Below are 25610 nucleotides of genomic sequence, written 5' to 3'. Positions count from 1 at the left end.
ATGAGACCAAATGCAATGCAGAGATAAGTCTGCAGGGAGCCTGGAACAAAGTGACATGAGAACTTCCCTATTCTCATAGCGAGGGTTTTAATCAGATAATGCCGATAATTTAAATACTAACATTGTTAATTATTTCCATGAGGACTTGTCCACTTGGGAAGTTTTGCCGTTTACTTGAACTAGTCTCGTTATAGTATGCTCCATTAAACCGTTTTAGATCAGATTTGGCTTCTTCACAAGTAGCGCAACCTGAAAGTTTGTTTTACATCAAGGCACAGCTTTATATCGCGTTTAACCCAGCCTGTGCAGAATGCCACAAGTCCTGATTCCCTCCCATTAAAACTCAGAAAAGGTGGAAACTCGAAAGGAAAACTCTTCTTGGTGAATTACTTTTCTGTGGTATCAGAGATCCAAACCGATCTACTCTGCAGCCACACGATCACTAGGTCCGCTGAGGAGAGGGTGAGCACATTGCTACAGTCAGGAGGTGCTCAGAGAAAGGACTAGTAGAAAAGGTCTTTTAGCATGCAGTGAAACTAGATTCAAGATGTTATGACACTGAGCCTGTGAAGGATGTACACAGATGTAGTTTGAGTGGAAAAGTGTGAACTACACGGCCTGAACTGCTTTAGTTTATGCAAGCGTTAACTGCCCTGCACACTTAAAAAATGGAGCTCCACATATCTATCTGACATAGCCCAAACTGTCCTGCCAGAGACATCTACAGAACCTCAGCAGGGAGGTGTAGGAGTGCTGAAAGGCAGGGCCTCTTTCTCCCCATCCCACTCCTCACTGCTTGTGCCGCCGCTGAGGTAAAGGTACCGCGGCTGCTGAGGTAACGGTGCCTCGGCGCGCAGCCAGGCCGCGGGCAGCAGCATCCCTCAGGGCCGGCGGGCCTGCTCCCCTCTGAGGGGGAGGCTCGGCCCAGGCACCACCGCCCGCCCACAGGGCCCCGGGCAGGGAACGGGAGCCCTCCTGCACGCTGCCACGGCCCCTTCCCACAGGCGCTGCGCAACGCGGGACCCCAAGGGCAGACGGACCCGCCGCCCCCCCCACCCCACGCGCACGCGCGCCCCCGCCCCTCCGCGGCGGCACGTGCTGCGCGGTGGCACATGCGCACTCCTGCCCCGCCCGCCCGGCCGGCGCCGCCGGGAGGAAGCCGCTCCGCGCGTGCGCGGGGGGCCTGACGCCATCCGGCGTGCGGGGCGCCTGGGCCCTGGGTAACCAACCAGCGGCGCCCGCTGCCCGCCCTCCCCGCGAGGGTGGGACCGGTCCTCCGCCATCCCATGATGCAGCGCGGGGGCGGCGGCGACGGCGGCGGTGGTGGCGGCGGCCGCCATGTTGTGGTAGTTTGTTGTTCTCCTGTGGCGGGTGCGTGCGGAGGGGCGGCAGGAGGGGGAGCCGCCGGGCGCTGAATCCGAGCCCTTCCCCGTCCCCCCGCTCCCCGCCGCTCCTGGGAGCGGCACGGCGTCGCTGGCGGGAGCCGCCGCCTGGGCAAGGCGAAGAGCCATGGCTGCCGCCCTGGGAGGAGGCGCAGGTGGGTGCCGCGGCCCCGGAGGGCTTCGCCCGGGGGCGGACGAGGTTTCGGGGCTTCAGGGCCTGGCCTGGGGGAGCGCGGCTGGCTGCAGCCGCGGCGTGAGGCCTGGCTGAGGGCCGCTGTGGGCTGCGGGGCCTTCCTGGGGCGGTGGCGCCGCCGCCCCCCGCCGCCTCTCGGTCTCCCGCCTGGGTGGGGGTGGCGAGGTTTGCGTGCTCGGGAGTGCGGGCCGGCGCGGATCGGGGGGGGGCCCGCGCCCCCGGCGGGGAGCAGGAGCTCCCCTGGCACCGCAAGGCCCCGATGGCTCCCGTCTTGCTCATAGGAGTCGGCGTCGTGCGGTGACGGGAGCTGTTGTGTTCCCTTGGTAGGGCCGGGAAGGGGCAACAGCTTCCTCACTCACCACAGATGCGGGACCTCCGCGTGGGATAGCTGTATTTATTTAGAGACATTAATTACCGTAATTTTTACAGCTACAGTGTGTGACCTGTTTGAAAACTTACCTCTCATCTGGGGAGTAGTTATAATTTATTTTATAGGCTGCCCAGAAGCAGAAGGTCTCTCTTGGAAAGTGTGAAATAAAGCAAGTGCTTGATCCCAGGATTCTCAAGGCACGCTACTGCTGCTCTTTTTGACTAAGGACAGTTCTTCTCACAGCATTTTAAATGACAACTCAAAACCCTGCATGGTTCTGATAGGTGTATTAAGCACATTTTAATATGAGAACATTTGGTTAAGTGATTGTAAGAAAGACTTGCAGGGGTCACACTGCTGTATTACAGAAAGATACACTTAAGAGAACATGACTGTTTCTGTTGCTGTGGGCCTTGCTTTCTCTAGGAATAGTTTTGATAAAGCATGGTTAGAGTTGTCAATAGATCTGCTTTGTCCTTGTCTGTACAAAAGTTTGTGATTATTTTAGTGTGATTTTTCTGTAGGTAGGTGTCATGGAGGTGTGGCTTTGTCCTAGTGATCACTCACCTAAGTGGTCACACTGTTTGCTATTGTTAGCTTAATGAGTAACAAAGTGCATAAACACAAATTTCCTACTAAAGGTAAATGTTACAGAAAATTTGCCAGGTTTAAGAGATGAGTTTGGAAAGAGATCTAGGAAGAGCACCACCGATTGGTAAAACAGTAAATATTTTAATATTTTGGGCATTGTTTTAATATATTGCAATGTTTAAGTTATTTTACAAAAATCTTGGTGCTAGTTTCTGTGGTTCAAGTCGGTTAGAAGTGATGTGGAAGTAAACTTAGCATGCATGTTTTGTCTTTGGAAGTTTTTTGTAGTGTTATGAAGACAGAAAGTATCACTTTTGAAGCATTTTGCTTCTTGTGTTTTAAACTATACTGAGAGTTGAATGAGCACGCTTTCACGTACAAAGGTGTGTGTAGCAGACAACCTTGAATCAAGTGGTGAAACTGCAGCTTCAAGACTATTTTTGTTGTTGTGGAGTACTGCTTCTGACTAACCACGAATTAGGATCCCTATGTATCAAGTCATTGCCAGCCGTTTGTTCGGTGATAACACTGTGCTCATCAATAAATGGTGGCCAATTAAATATGATCCTTGCCCTGTATAAACAGTGTTTCTTTAGTCTAGGCAATCACTGTGCAGCACTTGCCTGAGTGAAAAAAAACCCCAGAAGTGTCACACACTTTTGTCCATATGACTAGTCAAGGAAAATGCCTGGCTGAAGCTGCTAAATACACTTCTAAAAGCTAGTAAAAAAGCGTGGTACTTATAGGAAATGGTGTATGCAACTCTTTTTGGAAAGGGACTGCTATCTAAACTTTAGTTAGTCCCATTAGTACTAACAAATGGGAAAGAAGCCCAAGACTAAGATGCTATTTGGCTTAAATGTTTTTGGTCAGTTAAAGTTTTAACTGGAGGAACTAATACTTTGGATTTAGTTTTTGGATTTTTCTGGGGGAGGGAAATTCTTTAACATACAGAGGAAACGGCGCCCTAGTGTTTTCTTAATACAAAAAAGGCTCTAATGACTGGTAAAGTAGTACAAAATAGGTCTTGGAAAATACATGGAATGTTAATTTGATGACCTTGCAGGGTAACAGTTGACAAAGTGAGATAGTTTTCACTTTGAAGATGCAGATTAAAGTTTAAATCTTCTCTAAGGAAATGTTGCAGGGCTGAAAAATGAAATGTGAAATGACTATGTCAGCTGAATGTTTAAATATATTTAATGGAAGGAAGTTGACTTGTCTGTTGGACAGCATGTGTAGACTCATTGCCCATTTATAATTTTTAGGCTCTTGGGGAAATACTGCCTTGATTCATAAAAATAAAGTATTCACATGTACTTTTGTGACCATATATTTGTGTTGGTGCAGCTAAGCTTTCTAAGGAATAAGGTAAAGGCTCTTGATGATAAGTTTCACAAACTGGAAAGTTTGCAAGTGGTGTCTGTGAGATCTCTGGGAGTGATTCACAGCTTCATATTCACAAATGCGTTTGCTATGCAGCCTGATTCAACTTGCTTCCAATTCTATTGGAATCAATGGCTGTATTGAAACATGGAAGTTCAAGGTGGGTGTGCTAGTGATAGTGAGGGCCTTCAAGGGTTTATAGTTGCTCATTAGTCCATTGATATGGTTAAGACAATAGTGCCCAAACTTTGCTTCAGGCTTTCCTATAAACACATAACCGGAGCAAACACATTGCATGCTAAGTGACGTGATCTTATTTAATGGGTGGTTACAAAGAGGATGGAGGTTCTGTCTTCACAAGGAAACACACGGTGAAGGCAAGGGGCAATGACCACAAGTTGCACAAGGAGAGGCTTCACTTGATTAAAGAAAGACTTTTTTTTTTCTTTTTTTTTTTTTTTATTACAGTGAGAGCCTCCTCAGGGACATGATGGTGTCTCCATCACTGGAGGTTTTCAAGATGCAGTTGGACAGGGTGCTGATAATATATCTTATCTATGCTCCCTTTCCTACAGAGGGTTGGACCAGATGGTCTTTCAAGGTCCCTTTGAACCTGGGCTGTTCTATGATTTGGTGATCATCTGTTTATGCTGTAACATAATGACTGTGTTGTATAGGTGCTGAAATTTTTTCTTGCTATTCACTGTGCTCAATTTACAGCTAGATTTTAGTCTCATTTAGGGAGAGATGGTTAGAGAGTGAACAACCCATAGCTAAAACAAAGCAAGGAGCACTTCTTGATTGTCTGCAATACTGAAGTAAAGGAAAACTACTGTAAAGTTTCTTCCTTTTGGATTAATTAACTTCTGATGAACTTCAGAGGTCTAGAAGACTTTGAGTGTAGACATCCTTGGTGTGTGAATTGTGATAGGGGGTGGGGCAGAAGAGGGCCCCATCTATACATGTCTACTCCATATTTCTACTGTCAGTCCTGTACCAAGAGTAGCTGAATAGGTGTTTCTCTACCTCTGAGTCCGTTACGTCATTCTCCAGTTTGAACTTAAGGGGTCATCGGTTTAACTTTGTTTTGACTAATCTGAGGGCTGCTGTTGTGCTCTTAGCAGTGTAGTAGCTTTAAAGACCTCTTGTGAGGCTGTTGATACAAATTGGGAAAAAGCTTATTACTGCTAGCACAGCAAGCACCCTTCCCTGTGTTGTGGGTCACTATCCAATTCAAAAATGTAGTAAAAATTCTCCAGTGTGGTAATTTCAATTGAATTTTGTGTGCTTCAGGCTATTCATCAGCAGCCTACAGGGACTGGAAATAGATTCTGCATTGGTGCCTAGATGAGAGTGGGTGGAGTACTGGCTGTATTTGGTCTCTGGGGGTATTGCGTGCCACTTTATTAAGGGAACTGATGCAACTGGTCACTATAACTTAGAGTTGTATTGGATATGCACACACTAAAACTACTGTAAATGTCAAAGGCCTGTAGAGTTTACAGTTCATGAACTACAAATATATGATCATGGGCTATTGTGCCAGCTAAGGACTAGTGCCAAAAACATTACTACTTGAATGAGCGTGTGGCAGGCAGATTTGCTTTAAAAGCATAGCAATTTTTAATCTCTTTATGCATCTTTGACAGTCTTTCACTGAAAGTTGTGTTCTTCCAAATGTTTTCTCATTTCAGGTCATCTAAATTAAATGTAGCCTTAGTATCAAGGCTTGGTTTTTTACAAAACGATGCTTTATTGCATCAAATGCTAAACGTCAGATTTTAGGTCACACAGAACTTGTGATCTAATTTATGATTATGTGTTGACTTGAGTAGAAAAACTCTTAAGTACTGCGATTGGTCCTGTGTTTGATTCTGCTGTAATGCAGCTTCAGTTTTAACTATAACTTCTGGTGGTTCTGAAAGATGCTGGAGAGTTTCTGGAGAGTTGCAGTTTCTCATCAGTGTCCAAAGCCATTTGGGAGCTGAGTTCATGTGGATTTCATTTAAACTCTTGGCCTTCATTTACTGTTCAGTGTTTGTGAGGCAAGGAGTGTGGATGGCACAAATGTTTTTCCAAAGCAAATATATTTTCAAATCCAAGCAGACTTTGGGAATACTGTTTTGTGGCTTGCTGGTTTGGGGTTTAGATGTAGTGTATTTAAAAAAAAAAAAAAAAAAAAAAAAGAAAAGAAAAAGTACTGGTTCTTTCAAGCAGTGGTTAGAGAACTTCAGTGCCAGGAGGCAGCATGTCGTAATTAGTTCTGTTCTTATTGCTAGTGACTTGCTTTGCATCATGACAAACTCTATTAATAAAGTTAGTATTGAGAAGATAAAAGAATTCATATGTAGAAATTAGTTTTTCTACATTATTTCTTTGAGGAAGCTAAACTCTATACTGTAGGAGTGATTTGGAAAGAGAACATGAAATACACTAGTTGAGCATGTTATGCAATTGCTACAAATACTTAGTCACCTCATACTTGAGGTTTCTATGACTAATTGTTTACTAATACAAAGACTACATGATGTCTGTTCCTGAACAGATAAACTAAACTGTTGGTGTTTGAGTGTGGTTTATTTGTGCATGTGTGTTCTTGTGTGCAATGTGGTGGTAGGAGTGAATGTGATTTTTACAATGGGATAGAGAGCTTGATTACCTGTAATAAATGGGACTGGATTCATAGTGTGCTTCGTAATGTGTTAGGTTTACGTTACGGTCTCAGGTTCAGGAGTTCCTGTTGGCCTTATGTTTTTACTACTAGATGCTGTTGTGATTTGTTACCAGCAGTTTTCATTGAGCTGGTGTTAATAGTACAGTTACTTTGCCAGCTTGTGTTTTAGACATGGCTGTTGCTCACAAAACCTGTTGTTCTTCTGTATCACATAGCAAGAGGTACTGAAATGCAGTTCACTATTGGACAGAAGCATAGGTCTGTTTGTAAAGGGTATACTCTGTTCCTGAAGATCGAGGCTTTATAATACTTACATATTGTGAACCCTTTTGCAGTGAAATATGAAGAGAAGTATTCTGTAGAAATAAATTATTACATAAAGATAAGATGGTAAGCTGTTTCTAATCTGGAGACTTGTGCTTGAAATGCTGTCAAGTTGTCATGTTGAGTGTTTTAAATATGATACAGGGGAATGGGATAGATCAAGATGGATTTGTTATATTCAGCTTAAAATCTAAGCATACAGAAAGTAGTGGTTTTTCATGTGGTAAATTACTTTTTTCCCTCTAGTTTTCTTTTTTTTTTTTTTTTTTTTTTTAACTGGAATAGCTCCCTTACCTTTTCTGCCCCAAAGCAGTGTAGCTTAGTTACTTTATCAAAGGACCTGTTTGGTAAACCATGTGTAATAGCTGTTTGTTTTGTTTTTTTTTTCTTATCCATTGAACTGTTGGATCTTTGTGACATCCCTATCTTCTTTTGGATAAGAAGTCTTTGATGCTTTTTTCAATGCGTAAAACTAATAGTATATTTTATCTTCATGATAGTGTAATATTGAAGCGAACCAAATTAGTGAAGAAAATACAAAATTTTGAACTGCTAAGGTTTTTGAGACAACATGGGATTAGTGTTCCAGAAAGCATGCAGGTGTAGTCATCAAGTGTTTTTCCTAGTTGAGAAGTCTTGGCCATCTCATTGCAGTAAAATACTCTATCTTAGCAACAGTTGCTATGTAGGACGACCTTTTTAGGCTATGTTGGTACCATTTTAAGATGCTAAGAGCTCTGCAGTGTTCTTGCTGATTCATCTCCTACACTTGTGAGACTTGACTATGTAGCTTAGGACTTCCGTTTTGCATAGAAAAATGATTAGTGAAGGTTTTATTGAAAGGGTGTCCACAGACTTAGAAACTACTGTCCGCATAACCAAAGAGGAAATGAGGCTTATGTCCTGATTTTTGCAGGGATAGAGTTAATTTTCTTCTTAGTAGCTGGTACAGTGCTGTTTCGGATTAATATGAGAATAATGTTGCTAATACACTGAGGTTTTAGTTGTGGCTAAGTAGTGCTTATTCTAAATCAAGGACTTTGCAAATTTCCCGTGCTTTGCCAGTGAGCTGGTGCACAAGAAGCCAGGAGGGAGCAGAGCTGGGACAGCTGGCCCAAACTAGCCAAAGGGATATTCCACACCACAGGGTGTCATGCTTAGTGTATAAACTGGGGGGGAGTTGACTGGGGGCTGCTGATCACTGCTCAGGGACAGGCTGGGCATCAGTGGGTACTGAGCAGCTGTATTGTGCGTAGTTTGTTCTGGGTTTTTTTTCCCTCCCTTGGGCTTTATTCCTTTTTATCTCTCCTTTTCATTAGAATTGTTGTGGTTGATATTATTATTCTATTTTATTTTATTTCAATTATTAAATTGTTCTTATCTAAACCCCATGACTTCTACCTTTTTCTGATTCTTCTCCCCATCCTGCTGTGGGGGCAGGGCAGTGAGTGAGGTACTGCCTGGTACTTAGTTGTTGGGCTGGAGTTAAACCACAATGGCGTGTATTTTGTGGATTTCTAGTGTGTGTGATCTGTTCTTATTAAGCAGGAAAAGAGTGCAGTTCTGGGCATAACATAAAACAAAAAAATCAACTGCATAGAAAAACTTAGAGCACTGCTGGTGTTACACCAGGGTAAGCATAAAGCAAATAGGAACCTTTTAGTGTGGGGAACCAAATGTGTTTGGCTGTCTTTGTGCTTATTCTGGTTCGCAGCTGGCCACAGTCAGCATTAGACAGTCTCCACAACATCCTGCAACTTCTCCGTCATTTTGGTAATGGTGATTTTCTTAGAGCTGCCTCTTAGGAAGAGCCAAGTGATGGATTATTTGTCTTCCTCTGTAACTGGCCTGCCCTGCTTCCTTATTCAGATAATTTTTTTTTGGTATTTAATAGTTTTGGATTTTTTTTTCCTCTTCCTTCTAGTGCTGCCTAGAAGTTAGAGAGGGGCTTAGTGTGTTCAGTTATCACCTGTCAGGATCTTCCAGTTGATACCCAGCTAATGGGCATGCATCTTGGTGAGCTTTGCAGTGAGAGCCTTGAATTGAAATGAGGAGCCATAGCCATGCCATTGCATGTCTTAGCAAGAGTTGCTATGTACTGCTGGCTTTCTAGGCTGCACTGATACCACTGGAAAAAATACAAAACCTCTTCCAACTCCGACAGTAGTAATTTTTCTGCTAAAAAAGCTTCTGTTCATGGGTTCCCCCCCTTCTTTATCTCCTCACCTCCCACACAGTAGTACTGAGAATCATAAAAAAAATAAAAAATTTTTGGCTGTTGCTCTCAGTGGTTTTGTGCTCTGCTGGTGCTGAGTGTTCTTTTTATACAAGTTAATGTTTTACAGGCACTTAGCTGTGCTTGACACAAACACTGACTTGGAGCTTCTCAAGGAGAAACATCCAAAAATGTTAAGCTGATTGCTGTTTACTGGTATTTTGCAATGTTATTGCCTAAAAAGAAGAAAAATGAAAATATGTGTGGTTTCAGAAATGGAAGGAAAATGATGCCTCACTGAGGTTTGCTGGGTTTTGCTGGCATTGCACTGCAGGTATAAGGCCTGTGTCCATTGCAGTCAGTGCCTGCTATCTTGCAAATGATCACAAATGATGAAGCTGGCGGTGAATGCTATTTGTAGATTAGTGACTGTGGTGACTTCCTTTTCCAAAGGAAAGCTACAAACTGCTTTGGGCTCTGACAATACTTAATGTCAAAATGGCATAATTTGTGATGCTTATTGTCAGTGTCAGCTGTCACAGAACAATAAGCTTAAAAAAGAGAAGCTGGCTTCCTCTGTCCCGAAGATCTTTATATCATATGTGTGTGATGTGATGGGGAGAGAAGAGATGGCAACAGGAAGGTGGTAGGGGCATAGGTAGAGCAGTTGTTGTAGGCTGCAGTCACCACACACAGACTGACCAGTCATTTTTGAGGCTTTTGTGTTCATTCTGCTGGAGGGGACATGTGAAAAGGGCCTTTGCATGAACGTAATTCAGCTTTGGATTATGGTAGGAGTTGCTTATGAATAAGGAATAGGATGTAAGAAATTTGGAGGTGTTGGAAGAGCTGGAGGGGGGAGGTTTGTGGTGTAGGCTGAGTGGGTCTACACAGAAACTTGGCAGGAACTTGGACCCTCTTTTGGTATTGTTTCTTCACTAGCAGTAATACTGGGTTGAAGTACTGTCGCTGTGAAGCTTCAATATCTGGCCTGGAAAAGTACTATGAGTTGTACTGAAGTGTGTTTCTTTTTGCTGTAGAGAGATCTCACCAGAGAAAAAGGGTTTGGCATTTAAGTTTGTGTTGTCTAGATTTAAACCTGACTGAGACGAAGGCTCTTCGATATAAGAATTGTGTGCTGAAGAGCTAAAATCTTGTCTTCAAGTGGTATTGGTTTATAATACAGCTCTCTGAAAGTGGTGTCTGGCATGAAGAAGTGTCATCTCTTGCAAGGGAGCAGATGTAGCTAAAAAGAAGGTACTGTTGTCCTGATAGTACTCATTTTCTTGAGACATGTTAAGTCAGTATGTGGACATGTAATTTGATTGCTGCAAAATCAGTTGCATTACCTTAAAAAAAAGAAAAAAAAAAAAAATCTTTGTAGGTGGTTACATCAAGTCAGTGGATTACTGCAATCCAGCTGTAAAAACAACGACAGCCCAGGAGATCTGTGCCCTTAGAATGGCAATGCGCTAATATAATCACTGCAGCATGGTTTTGAAGGACCATAAAGAGAGCAGGGTGGCATGTTTTTTTTCCCCAGACACCACAAAATTGGATAATTTAGTGTTCAGGAGGAAGATAGTAAATGCTTGTATGTGTCTGGCTTTCCCTGTGTGTGAAATAGGAATTGGAATAAAGTAAGGTTGCAGTATGTAGATATTTGAGCACAGAAATATAAACCTGTTTCAATTGTATTAGCCCATGTAAATTAGTTTAAATATAGAAGATTAGTTAAAATAGAAAAGTATCTGTAGGCAGTGAAGTAGGGAACGTGATCAAGGGGAATTGTACATACTGTTTCAAAACGAGAGTTGCTGCAATTGTGTTGCATTGTAATTCATACTGAGCAGTCTTATTTCTATAGGTATTTATGGCTGAAATTTATGGTTAGAAAGCTTTTAATTTATGACATTGCAAGAACTGAATTTTCTTTTTAAAGGTTTTTACCTCCTTTTAAACTTCTGTCAGTCATAACACTTGTATTTTGATAATATGAAGTAAGAAGTAAGTAGTTTTGTAATTGCATGTGGGGAGTATTCACTAAAGGATACTGGGTTGAGTTTAAAGAGCTGAGGACAGATTTGGTTTTGAAGGTTCATTAAAAAAACCCAAACACATGCAAAAACCCAGTTGATCCTTGGGGTTGGTACTTTGTCAAAGAGTTGAGTACAAATAGTCATATGAGAATGACTGGATAGGATATATGGCATCTTAGTGATCACCAATTCGGACTGTCAGACTGCAAGGACTGGATTGCTCAACTTGTATTTTGCAGACTACTAAATTGCAGCTGGTTATCCCCCTGTGTTAAGCATAACTTTTATTTGCCCATTTTTTTGACTTCTTAAAAAGTCATTAAAATGTGTGAAAAACCCTGAATCCAGGTGTGCATTCTTTGTTGGGCTGTAGCCACAGGATGGGAGAGTGAGGGTTGAGTGTTTCTGAAGGTATGTGCTTCCAGTTTACAGATGATGAGACATCTGGATATCTGAACAGAGCAGATGAGCTTTGCATTTCTTTTGCAGAAAAATGGAAGATTTAGTATTTTTAAGTAGCAAAATTGTCATTTGCAAGCCAAGCTATGCGAGAGTAATTTGCAATTGGACGGACTAAAGTGAAGGTACTTCTTGAAATATATGGAGTACCAGTTTTATCTTGAAGACATGTGCATGCTTAGGTGCACTGCTTCAGTGACTTCTAGTGTTTTTAATGCCCCAGTTGAGATTAATGATGGTGTAGTACACCTGACTTCCCTCTTCTGTTTTGGGTTCCTGGTACTGTCCTGCCTTGTGCTGACCTAAGGTTTGCTCCTGTTTTCAAAGTGCCTTTGCAGCTTAGTGCTGGTAGATGAGCTTGTGGCCCTCAAGGCAGGGATCTGGCAGACCTTGTTCCCTTTATCTCCCTTGTGCCTCAATTTCTGGGGAGCCCCTCCCTCTGGGATGACTTTTATTGCAAAAATTTTCCAGTGATTTGTCTTGTGCTCTGTTTTTCTGGGTTTATATCCACCTCCATAGTGAGAAGAAGGAAAGCTATAAAGTACATTTTTTTTATTATTATTTTTGAAGCATGTTGGTATTCTGTTTTCCTTATGTTGGTGTAGAAAGTAGAAAAAGTATTTTTCCACCTTCTGAAAAATACTTTCAGCCCCCTCTGCCCCCCCCCCCCCCCCAGTCCCACCTATGTGATTGCTTCAGAAACCTTTCATTTCAGCAAGAATTATTTCATGTTGTCACCTTCTTTACAGATGATGACTTTGATCAGTTTGATAAGCCTGGTGCAGAAAGGTCTTGGAGAAGAAGAGCTGGAGACGATGATTGGGACAGGTAAGTAGAATATTTTCATGTTTGGTTTCTATATGCTGAATTACATTGCTCTGTTTTCCCATTCTGGCATTTCATATTCTACCATTAAGAGTTGAGCACATTTAGATACTAATGAAGATGTTGGCTTTATGCATGTGTCAGGCAATGCTAAATTGTGCCAAACATACACTGGCCTAGAGGAATATAGAAAGCACTATGAAGAGGTACCATTTAAAATTGAAGAAACACAAATCATTTGTGGTTTGTAATTAATTTTGCACTTAATATCCAGGTTTTCCTTTAAAATATTTAGTAGATCTCAGTGGTTTAAATAGTTAGATTTTTGCTAGTACTTGAATTTGCCTGACAATTTTTTTTTAACCAGATGTTTAAATTCTTATCTTCAAAGTCCTGTTTCAGTTTTACATTGGGGAAGAATAATGGAGTTTAGGTATAGGCTTCTATTGAAAAATACAACTCACTAAGATTTAGAAGTATGTGTTAACTTAGTTATGTTAGGGGAGAATAAGAGCATGTTCTTTTATGTGAAGGCACTTTAGTAGGGAAGTACTAGAATCGAGCTGCTGGCTAGACTTGTCTGTTCTTTCCAGGAGAAAACTTTTGGTGCTTTTGTGGAGTTTTTTTTTAATTACTCCTTTTTAGTAATAGATTTGTGCCAGTGGTTTTCACTGTAAAACGGTGAAAAAAACATTCCAAACAAATTTTACTTTTCTAATAATAATTCAAGTGATTGTAGTAAACAAATCTTAACTTTTAAGTGGTTTTCAACTGAGCTGGGCTCTTGGGTTGAATCAGCTACTCTAATAATTCCGGAGGGATTAGTTTCTTCTTCCGTGCTTTTCTGCTAGGTTAAGTGGGTAATTTTCATTGCTCTAGGAGGTAAGAATGAATAAGGAATTTGGACAACAACTTTGGATATACTGTGTGTTCTGCTGTATGCTGGTGAGGGGTGGCTGCTCTGTCATGCCAGTGCAGCTGTTTGAGGGTTGGATGGTGAACTGCATTACGAAACTGATCTGGGTTAATAGTGTAATTAAAATAACTTCTTCAGGCTGGCTCACTGTACTGTGCTGCCTCCCAGCCCCAGCTCTTTGTATTCAGAAATACTGAAGCCAATACCAAAGGCAAAATGCTTTGTATTAGAGTATTTTCTGAACTTTTTGCCTTTGCTAACTCCATGGTATGAATAGGTAGGCTTTTAGATGCTGGGTAGTCACATTTGTTTTTAGCTGTCCTACTTTTACCACTTATCTGTAAGAGTTAAACAGCCATTGTGTAGGAAGTTGTAAGCTTATTGCCAATGGTAAAAAAACCTCCCTGCGGCAAAGGTATTTTTATAGAACTTGAGAAAGGTTATAGAGTATTTTCACTAAGCAGAGACTTTGAAGCGCACAAGGATTCAGTTCTAGAAAAAAAGGTTTTGTTTGTTTATTATTAGATGCATATAATTTAAGATAGATGATCAAAAATCCTGTTGTTTATTCTTCAGTGAAATTGTAAGGGAAGTGTTTTCAGGTACAGTGCTGGAGTTTCCAGAGTTTCATCTTGCTGATAATTTCAGAAATTTTTTTTTACAACTGTATCTAACAATTTTATTTGCATGTGTTGGATTTTTTTTTATTATTATTATTAATTCCTTTTAGATTGCCAAGCTGTCTTTGGAAGTTAAATTCTATGATTGTCTGGGCATTTATAAATTGACAAATTCCATGGGTATGTTGTGGCCTAATGTAATTGCTTCAATGTTTTAAGTACTGGTCTGGTTCAGTATAGGATGCAGTTTCTTGAAGATGGAAAAAAGGCTGAATGAATGCAGTAGACTTTTTTTAATCCTTCATGCTTTGCAACCTAATCACTTTTTTTGTGAGGGTGAAAAGGGTATGCTGTCAGTTGTACAACTTGATCAACCATCAAATCTTACTGTGTTCCTGCTTAACTGAGTCCCATCCCCCAGTCATCTGAGTAATTTTGAATTTCCATATCTCTTTCCTTTCTCAAATATTGGAGGGTGATAACTGAGAGTTGGAAGGCCCATGTTATTTAGGAGTACAGATGTAACATTGTTCTTGGAGAATTTTTCCCATTACATTTTTTATAAATTCTTTTCCTGAAACACTTGTGTCCTTACTACTGCTCATGTTTAATGAGGCATGCTTATGAAATTGGAGGCCAAAAAGGGCCAGTCTGATGTCTTTATCACAGGCTGTTACTTACAGAGATAAATGTATAAATTAAGCCAAAGCTTGGTTTTGGGAAAAATACGCAGTTGTGGTGCTGTCCTGTGAGATGGCAGGGCTGATTTATTAGTGACTTCTGTTGAAATTCACTTATCCTGACCTTTCTCTGAGATTATTCATTTCTCATCACTGGCAGAAAACTTCTGTTGTCTCTTTTTTATTATTTTCTCTTCCTTATTTGGTGAGCTGAATTTATTCAGTGAGGGGAATGTTGACCTTTGGGAGCTGACGAAGGGAACAAAATGGGTCCATCTCTTGCGAGAGCAGCAAACTTTTAGATTATTTTAACCCTAATTTCCTAGAATTGTGGTTTTGGGAAGATCTTGGTGTCTTGATGATAGTGAGGGGGAATTGCATTTTGAGCTATCATAGATGTCTGCTTTTATTCAGTTTAATGTATGTGGCTTTGTGTGGCATCAGATTGCAGCCATTCGGTTTTTTGGCTGTTTTTCTCCTCTAGTCTAAAATGTTTGAGTATCTTGGGGTTTGTTTTTCAGATGGCTTTTTTTTCCCCCGCTTTTTATTAATAGTGAGATCTGGTATTTCTGGTCTGTTCTTTCTCATAGATAACTTCTGGTTTGGCTATTTTAAAGAAACTTGACATAGGTGTGCTTTACTATGCAAGCTCATGACTGTTACTTTGTTTATTCAAAAAGTTACCAATGATGATTTTTCTTCTTTTAATTTATCAATGCAAATATTGAATGACATTGAATATTTTAGTAGGTTTTGAGGGGCGTTATGTGAAGACTTCTGTTTCTGTTACGAGCTTAATTTATGTGCTAGTGCTAATTTTTTTGACTGTCAGGTAATAAGCCAAAGCTTAAAAAAATCTAGAATGCGTATGCAATTACTTCTATTGATCAAATGTTTAATCTTTTTTTAAAAAATCACATCAAGGATGTTTTTTAGTAATTGTTTAAAGCCTTAACTATGTTTAGATAATTAATTTGATCTTTCACTTTCTTTTCCATCCCTTTTTGGTTTGAATTTCTTACTACCTGAACTTGCTTTTCATCTTTCAGTGCTGCTATAACACATGATCTTGCTGTCTTTTGGAATATCTCTAGTGCAATTTTATTAAAAGCTGTCAGTTGGTGGACCATAGTGCTGGGAAATATTTTCAAACCTTTTGGTACATTTGTCAGATTTCTGGCAGGTGAAAGATGAGTGACTTTTTCCTACTTCAGTTTTGGCTCTAGATTCTGCTGCAACCATTTGTTACATAGAGTTTTCTGTCTGAAATAAAGGGCTTAAATTCTAGTCAGTTTGCTCTTTGGAACGTGTGATATGTCTTATGTCCCAATTTTTGTTTAATACTGCAGTGTGCACAAAACAATTGCTATTTGTTAATGCTCAGTCATTCCTGGAACTGTGTGAGATCAGTAATTATGGACAAATGCTTTCTGCTGATGATAATGTCCTGTTTAGGCCTGGTTTGGAATATCATCTGTTCTCTTTAGTCCACAAGGTTTTTATTTCCCCCTCTCTGCATTATCTGTACAATAACCAGCTCTGAAAGAGATGTATCCACCTGCAAAAACAACTCTCAGCACTGATTTATGTCTTAGGATAGCTTCCCCATTTTCAAATACTTCCTGTGTAGTTCTAAGGAACTTTTACACATATTCTTGTTCTGTTCATTCTCACTTCGGGATATTTAATTTTCATGTAATATCTAAGGCATGGTGTGAGTTTGTGTTTTTTTAAGGTGTGCAGGTAGAAAGTCTCTCATATTCTTGAATTACAGCTCATACTTCAAGTCACTGGCATCTCATTTTACTATTAAGACATGCAAAGAACTAGTTCTTTGTGTTGCACCCTATTTATGGGACAGATGCTCTGTGGAGGTTTGTAAGCCAGGTATTTATGCTTCCTGAATTCTTAACCACACTTAGCAAATGGTGAAACATACATTTGAGTTTGTCATCTTACAAGCATCTGTTTGACTTCCCCCTCGACGTGAAGAGGAGGAAATAAATATTTATGAAAGATCTAGGCCTAAGTGGCTCCCAAGTCAGCTGGCCTCAGTGCCTCCTCTCCTGGGCCACATGGTGGCCTGCAGACTGTCTTGCCCACAGAACAGTACAGTCTTGCTTCTTTACTCTGGAGGTGGGAAATAACGGATTCGACAGTATGCCTAAAGGGCCTTGAAGTGAAGGATCTGGAACGGGGACCTAGCCAGCTGTGTTTAAAATACCTACGCTTTGTCTAGGTTTGTGCAGTGTTATAGTTGGAGGGATATGGAAAGGGGAGCATATGGAAATGAAATGACTGCACAACAGTGATCTTAATATGTATGGTCTGTTGCTTCATTTAAAACATACCTCTTTTTTCAACTTAGTGAATGCTTTGCTAAAAGGAAGGCTTTGTGCAGACTCAGTAACAATTCTTCTTAAGTTAGGTTTTTTAAGGTGTATACCCCATATGGTGCTTGTTTCTGTTTTCTAAGGTTCAGCTTCTTAAATTTGTTAATGTTTTCCAGTGAACTTGATGATGACCTGCTTGGAGAGGATTTGCTAACTGGCAAAAAGGTAAGAGATGTGCATTAAAGTGAATTGTTACAGATATTAAAATGTGAATGTTGTTCAGCCTGCCCCCTTCAGTTGTTTGGTAATGCCTTTTATGTATTTTACAGTCGCCTCCCCAAAGCCTGACAGCCACAGGTACTTGAGATCTGCCCTGCTGCCAGTGCTCTGCACCCAGAGCTGCTTCCTTTTGTGAAGTACCTCCAAGTGTGGCTTTTCAAGAAAGAACTTTTTTTTTTTCCCTAAGGTCGTATTTCTTCTCATAACACACAGTTCCAAAAGGAGATAGTTCTCAAAATCAGTGTCTTTGTAGCTCATACTGACCTAACAATTAAAAAAGCAAAACAAAAAACCACCCCAGTTATGCTTACTGAGTGCTGATTAGCATTGTGGAGAATTTACTTCAACTGCCAGTTTCCTAGCTATTTAAAAGTTACTCATCAAAATACCAGCAGTATTTACCAGAAAGTAAATAAAAAAGCTATCAGTGGCATATATTAAAGATCCACTCACTGCAGACAATTCACTGCTACTTTGACAAGTAGATAGAGGATTTCCCGTTCTACAGTGAGGGAGGGTTTTGGGAGCAGTTGTCAGTGGAGAACATAAACAAGTCCCCCCCGTGTCTGCTGTAGACTCCTTACTCTGACACCTGTTTTGAATTGATATCTATGGAAAGAACTAAATGGGTATTTGGATTTGCGAGGTATCTGCAGGAGAAGACGTGGCTTTTGTTTGGGAAATCAGAACTGGCTAGTAATCTCTTTCTCCTTTTTATCTGCTAAATGAATTCATTTAGAAAACAATTTTTAAAGTTTTAGTTGGAGATTAGTAGGTTTGTTAAGAAACCCAGAAGTAGTAAAAGTTGACTTTTAAGTCATCTAGCTTTTTATAATCACACTCTTAAATGCTCAAAGTTAGGTTCTTGAAATTAGTGTGTAAGTAATCAGTTTTAAAAAAAGGAAGTTCCTTTGTCTCATGTACTGGTCTGCAAAATAAAATTCAAGAAGGATAGGGATTGCCTATGTGTGTTAGGCATTTATCAAATCCATAAGCAGTTTACATTGCATACATCTTTGTAGTTGAAACATGAGTTGATCATTTTTTTTAAGTAGCTTCATGTGAATACTAACCAATACTAGATTTCTGCAATGTATTATGTCTTCTTGTGCTCTTTGTATTCATGTTTTCAGTTTGCCGTGTAACAGGGCTCTGAGCAGTATCTGTGGGTATGGACTCATATGATGGAGTAATAATGGATTTCTCAGGAAGTTTTCCCTGAGCTATTTAAGCCAAACTTACTTCTATTTAATCTCATCCCAGTACTTTTAGATAAATCTACCCATTTATAACCTCTGTTACTTTAGGGGATGGAAATAATGCTGCTTGGCAAAACTGCAGTTATCTCTTCCTAGTGAGTAATTATTTAAAAAAAATAAAAGGATAAATTAAATAACCCAAAGTATAATAGACACATTAGGAGGAGTTCAGAAGAGGCATGGTATTTTCTTCTTCCTCCCCCCCCCCCCCCCGCCCCCTCCATCACTTACAAACTAATTATGGTTTTTCAGTTTTCTTCATACCATCATATCCTTTCCTCCAGTCTCCTAGGTATCTATGCTTTTTAGAAACTACAGTAACTTAGTTGATTTTCTTCACTTGCCTAATGCATCAAGGTCACAAGACAGTGTACTAAAGCTAACCTTTTTTTCTTCCTGGTATTTAAGTGAGTTATCACCTTTGGCTATATTTGGGAATGCATCGGTGAAAAGTGTTGACAGCTATGCAAATTTGAGTTTTGTAAATTTCTATAAGTTTGTAATTTATTTTCAGATTTGTTTTCTTGTGTAGTGTTAGTAATTTCGTTCAAGATGTGGTCTTAGTCTGGGATGTGTTCTTCATAAAAAGTGTGTAGTGTTCAGAAGGTTCGATAGTTTCAGTACCTAGTTAGTTAAAAGTTTATCTTTTATGTTCATAACTGACTTTTTCTGAAACCTAGAATCAGTCAGACTTGTCAGATGAAGAGCTGAATGATGATCTTCTGCAAAGTGACAATGAAGAGGAACAAGAATTTCGGTATGTCTTTTCTAAATCTTTTGGGTTTTGGAGAACTCTAAGCTATTAATGACTACTACTACTGGTAACTAACAACTACTAAACTTAAGTTTTTGGTATATACTTAAAATAGTTTTGCTTTTTACCTAGCCAGGTATTTAATGGTGTATATATACGTGTTCAGTAGCATTGCTAGCATTTCAGTAAGACAATTTTTTTGTTTAATGGAATCTAATAAATTTAACTCAAATCTATAAAAAAACTTTATAAGGAAGAAACAATGCCATGTCCTGTGTATTTAGAATGAATTATGAATACTTACAGAGCTCTTGTTCTGTGCCGCCCTGGTGTTGTAGGTTTCCTTCTCCTATAAACTCCTTTTCTGCTATCTTTCTTTCAAAAATACATCTTAACCTCCTAAGACTCCAAGGAGGGGAGGTTCATAGTTTGTAAGGCCTGATTTGTGGCTTAAATATTTGTGTACAATTACAAAGCAGAAAATTTTGTACAGAGTTTATAGGCTTGAGCAGATACTTCCGTGGGAGTTTACTGAGGATCCTGCCCTGTGAATACTCTGTGGTGATACAGCTCCACAACTGAATTCTGGGCACTACAAGTCAAAATGAGTGTCTTAGCGTTTTTACTTCTCAGGCTGGACTGAAGGGGGAAAGAAGATGCTTGTAGTGCAGAAGTGATGCAGTACCACTGCTGCTTTTTAACGGCATGTGTGTTCTGCCAGCTTTTCCTTAACTTGTTGCATGCTATGCAGGCATGTCATCTAAAGGGTTAGGAATATATATACATGTGTTACATACTTTATATTTATACATACATACACACACACACACATATATATATATAAAAAAAATATAAGTATATTTTGCTCCGAGATCTCCTTTTTGTCCTTGGCTGGAATTCAGATAAGGAGTCCTGTCCCTGTGTTGGGGTCATGAGGGTGTGGTGAAGAACCTTGGGCCGTCACTTGTACAACTATTGTCTGCTGTTTTCCTCCCTGCAGGAGTGAGGGTTGGACTGTTCCCCCCAAAATGGGGAATACCAGTTCAGTCCTTGCTGTTTGTTCTCTGCATTTCCTCCTTGTGAGGCCTGGGCAGCAGGGATGACTATGAGGCAGCACGAGTGATGAGAAAATATCTGAAGTGTGATAATACTGTGCTCGGTGGAAGCAGGTTTCTGTAGACAAGTCTTGCAATTTTAGCAGTTCTGTTGCCACAAAATGAGAGCCTTGCTCCACTCCTTTCCCCTTTCCCTTTTACTTCCATTCAAACTCATTTATGCCTCTATAGTTGGGAGGATAATGACAACTCTGCATGTCTTCATTTTCATGTCAAATCTTCTCCGTCCTGTAGATGCAAATAGCTCAAAGCTGCCAGGATCTTGTTCCCTCAATCTTAGGAAAATACTGAATAACAGGAATGTAATTAAAAAAAAAAAAATATCTTTGGTTTCCTTGTACCTGGAGCTCTGAAATCAAGAAGAGCTTTCCCCCCCTACTTTTCTAACTCGTCCGCAGTTGGTTAGTTGCTCTTTTATGTGTTGATGGCACTAGCTATTGTAAACAGTAAATTGAGTTTTACTTTCGCTCCAGATTATAAACTTGCCAGTTTTTGTATTGATTGGGATTTTTTTCCCAGTGTCTGTGCCAGTGCTGTTACTAAATTAGAGTAAGTCTTAGCCATTTGAATGACAATTCTTGACTATATATTTTATGTTATTTTAAGCAGAACATTAAAGCTGTCATAATATAATAATGTAAGTTTGAATTCAGGATAATCAAGAAAGAACAATATTAATACAGTTAATAAATAATTTACTAGCATATTCTGAAAGATTGCAAAAACAGATGCAGTTGTAATTTTGTGTATTTTTTTGTTAGTCTTGGAATTAAAATTGATTCCAGTCTGCTTTGGTTACCAAGCAGGACTTTTGCCAGTTTGACCTGCTAAACCATCTGGTTGGTTTGATTCCCCTGGTCAAATAGCCTGCAGCCAGTGATAAGCTGCAGTACAATATGCATTATGAAAATATGGCATGGAGTCAAATAGCGTATGAGGTATAATTTTGTCCACAACTTACAGAATTTGTGTTTGGCTTTGTTTTGCTAAATCTTTGTGAGTAGTTGACTGTTATGCTTCAACCTCTGAATTTTTACTGGCCCTGTACCACAGTTCTCAAGGTGTCACAGTTAGCCTCAATGCTACATCTGGCATGCTTACATCATATGAACTCTCAGAGACCATCAACGATCCATCAATAGAACATGAGTCTGAATATGACCAAGGAGAAGATGAAATTGTTTATGACAAATCTGAAGCACCTGAAATATATGCTTCAGAGTATGCAGAGGAAGGACATTATGAAGGCAATGATCCTGAACTGACAGAAGATCAAATAGAATATGGGGAAGAGCCTGGAGAAGAAGATGAAGTGCTAGACCTCGAAATCAATGAACCACTAGATGAATTTCCAGTGAGTTTCTTTCTATTGTATCTTCAAAGATAACATTGCTTCATGTGCATAGGGTTTTTAGACTGATTTGAAATCTGTTTACCTCCCTAGGGAGGAGGGGAAATTAGACCTATTATCACTGTCTGCCAGTTTCTTTATCTAGGCTGTAACAAAGTTTGTGTTGACAGCTTGTTTGGCGGTAGGTAATGCTCCTTTGTCATGCTGGAAGGCAGTTGGAATCATGACCTTGAGGATTGTATCCTTAAGGAAGAAAACAGCTTTGTGTGGTGGAGATACACTGCCAATTGTTAGAAGTACTTAATGCAAAAGCTTTTATCCAGGCTTTAGACAAGATCTGATAAAGTCCTTCGAAGGTGAAAAGATTATTGACCTGCTAAAGACATCTTTAAGGTGCTAATATCCCACAGTGATTGATGTCCTGCTTGTTCATCCTTTTTGTAACTGAGAACTGTCTAAACCTGAATAAAGAGATTGGAGGTTAATTCAGAAAATGTCACCTGCATAATTCAATGTAATTTAAGCAGTGTATTAGAGAACATGCACTGGCTTTAATTGCTAGTAAAATGATTTAATCATAATTAAAACCGTATGTGTTCAGTGAGGTTTTAAAATACAAGCAAGCTTACTTAAAGATTTTGCTTTATGCTCATAACTGTTCAGAATTGAACCCGTTCATATGTAAGCACTTGCAGAATGTTTTAAGAATGTTTATATTTTTGATGGGGTAAAATCTGTTGTTAATGTATGTGTGCTATAGATGTGTATTTGCTTCATGAATTTGTAATGAAAGGATATAGAAGTACAGAAGTAGATGAGGCAAACAGCGGTGGATGGGATTTTTATGATGATACCGGGATCTGAATAAAAATTGTTTTGGTTATGTATGTGATAATAATGGAATTAATGCATAGTTAAAAGTCCTGCTAATTATACCTTCTGTGATATGTCCCTTGTAGTTGACAATTCCGATAGATTCAATACTTTCTTTCCAGTTCCGGAAACAGTGCATACAGACCCCATCTCTTAAGGGGCTTGTGATTCTGTAAAGTTGGCCTACGTCTTTTCACTGTCCTGTATTACTGCCCTAGGATGAAGATTACATGCAGTCATATAATGAGCAAGCAATGGAAGAACAAGAAGAATATACAGCTGATGAGGAGCTGGAAGAATCCCAACAAATGACAAATGAATCAGAAGAGGTATGTTGTGGATTTAATGGAAACTTAAAATAACTACTTATTTCAGAATTTGAATTTGTAGAATTGTCCATATTGCTGGGTAAGAACTGATGCAACTTTGTCAACGTTGAATTATTGGTGGTATTACCCTTTGTACAAGATGGAATTGTGATGGCATCTATATTGTCAAATATATCAGATCCCCTCCCCCCTTGGGATGAAAATCATAAGGGAGAGCTCAGAATGTCCATATTTAATCTTAGCTTCAGCACTAGAAACTTCAGGGGCCCTTTTGGGTAGGAGAATGATAGTAATACTGCATGCTGTCTGCTAAATCTCTTAACAGCTTGTGGTTCCTCGCTTTCCAGATGGGTAATCTGCTGTTGTTGGGTGTGTAGATACATTCTTTGAGGAGGAGTGTGAGCGTGGAAGGTTATCTGTGTTAGAAAGGGATTGTCAGATTGTTTGTTGTTTTGAAAGAAGTTGTGTTGGGATTGAAGTTTCTGTGAAGTTTATCTTAGTTCTTTGCTTAAGAAAAAGGATGAGTTCCTTCATTTGCAAGAAGAAAGCTTATGCCAAAAATCTGTCAAGTGTATGTTCAGTGGTTATAGCCTGGAACAGTGGTATCATACCTGTTATTAATTTGCAGCAAGTTTTTGATGTGGGATTTTTTCCTTTCCCCACCAGGAATCTTCTTTAATATTACTTTTATTCCAGTTCTTAATTAAATAGGATTGAATGGATTACCTGCTGAGAAGTGTAGTTGGAATGTGTTCCCTCTTTGGAGCTTTAACTCATCAGGAAATTAATTCCTCAAAGACGTAGCAGTGTTATTCTGTGAAGTTCTAACAAATAGGTGTGCTATGATACTGTAGTTGTATCAAACTTACTATAAAAAAACAACATTCTTTGGTAGGTGGAGAGATACATCGAAAGGGGCCACCTGCTTTATTCAGTCTTGGATATTGCAAGCATGGTATCTTACACCAAATATACCTTAACATAGTTAATTTCCTACTACCTTAGTATCACATCTACCCTTTCAAAGAACTGTGAAACACTTAAACACATTTTATACATCCACTGCATTATACACACTTTCCTTCCAGTGTTTTAAAAGCAGACTGATGCATTTGTGCTATCTGCAGCCACAGTCTGTGTGAGATGATGAAAGCACTGCACATCATGTAAAATTAAGTACATAGCTGGGATTCACTGTCAAACTCAACTGCTTTAAGAAAGCACAGCTTCATTCGTAGAGTATGAACCAGTGAGAATTCTGTAATAATCACATTGTCTAAATTTGTCCAATTCAGGATTAAATTCCTTTCAAAAGATAACATTAATGAAAGTTGTTAATTGATTTTCTTAATGGAGCTTTTAGGTAAGTTCATCATGTAACTTCAATGTTTTGGGCACATCTTTATCTACATTCTGGCTTTATTCTGATGGCTTGCAGATTGCTACAGGTTTCTTGTTTCCAAAACAGTACCATTTTTTATTCCTTTATTATTTCTTCTGTAATTTTTTTACATTTCTCAGCAGGCTCACAATTGCACTCTCCAAATGAGAATACCACCGAGAGAGAACCTTTGTAGAATATGCAGTTTGATTTATTACGTGGTTAGATGCATGCCTCTAGCTCTGAAGAGTTTTGTTCTTTATTAAAGTGTTACATAACAGCACTTCTCCTTAAATCTCATAATATTCACTGCTTGTAAACAAGGGTAGTTGGCATTCTGCTGTAGAAAATGCAGCACAAGAATGGAGCTGTAATAGATGTGGTACAAATAAATGGCATTGTTATTTCTTGATTGAAATTTGGCATCTGAATAACTTAAGAGCAAGCTGATAAAGATGTTCAGTAGTGTTGTATTTTAAGCAGTTTCTACTAAAACCAAATAAAGCATTTCAGATCGCATGAAGAAATTTTGTAAACCAAGAGAAAAGCTTGGTTTTTCTTGTAATTTTGTAAACCAAGAGAAAAGCTGGGGAATTGAAACATGATGGGGGAAACTGGTGAATAAGGGAAGTGAGACACCTGTTAAGAGTAGCACTCAGGTGTGGGGAAGAGGCAGGAAAAGTTTGTGGTTTTTGCTAGATCAAATTCAAGGCATACTTTTTCACTTGGTATTTGATGTGAAACAGTGCTTAGAACTCAGATTTTGATTAAATAACAGTTTGTGGAGCTTCTTTGAGAAATACAGCAATGCTTCAGAAAATATTTTTGCCTTGCTGAGGTACAAAGCAAAACTCAATACCCAGAAGTTTCAGCAGCAAATGGGTGTGGTAGAACTGTCAGTTACATGAGTTTTTATGTCCTAAATATTTTTAGAGGAATAATACCACTAATTATTTCTGCTAACTCATAAAACATGTAACCTACTGAAATGAGAATTCATAATTTCTTTGTTTTATATTGGAACTAATCTCCTGTGAAGTCTGGTAGAGGGTTTCTCATTGCATAAATGTAAACCATGTCTTGGGTTATGGTGATAAAAAATGATGAGGACTTTAATCAAGGAAACATTTAATGAAGTGATGCATACTGCTTTTCTTTTGATGGAATACAGACTTGGAACAAAAAAAAAAGCCCATTGTGTTTGTCTGAATTGTTCTGTGTTTTAGCTAAAACTTAAGCATTTTAGTTCTTTTGTTCAAGTT

The 25610-nt window shown here is 39.4% G+C and overlaps 1 protein-coding gene across 6 annotated transcripts in view; it reads left to right on the top strand.

The window, feature by feature from the left end:
- The first annotated feature begins 1293 nt into the window (after positions 1 to 1293).
- The window catches only part of RBM33 (RNA binding motif protein 33), a 105682-nt gene continuing 81365 nt past the window's right edge, over positions 1294 to 25610 (top strand). For 5 of the 6 annotated variants that reach the window (XM_056338534.1, XM_056338530.1, XM_056338529.1 and 2 more), the window contains exons 1-6: positions 1294 to 1537; positions 12383 to 12461; positions 17184 to 17232; positions 19226 to 19302; positions 21468 to 21768; positions 22857 to 22967. In XM_056338534.1, the coding sequence (XP_056194509.1) occupies positions 1510 to 1537; positions 12383 to 12461; positions 17184 to 17232; positions 19226 to 19302; positions 21468 to 21768; positions 22857 to 22967 (645 nt within the window). In that variant the 5' untranslated portion in view covers positions 1294 to 1509. The remainder of the gene's footprint in view (positions 1538 to 12382; positions 12462 to 17183; positions 17233 to 19225; positions 19303 to 21467; positions 21769 to 22856; positions 22968 to 25610) is intronic. The other variant, XM_056338533.1, reaches the window with a different exon arrangement.

The sequence above is a fragment of the Falco biarmicus genome, chromosome 4 (assembly GCF_023638135.1).
Source record: "Falco biarmicus isolate bFalBia1 chromosome 4, bFalBia1.pri, whole genome shotgun sequence".
In the NCBI taxonomy this organism is placed as follows: Eukaryota; Metazoa; Chordata; class Aves; order Falconiformes; family Falconidae; genus Falco; species Falco biarmicus.
Note: the sequence above shows the minus strand (reverse complement) of the source record. Positions and strands in the feature narration are given on the sequence as shown.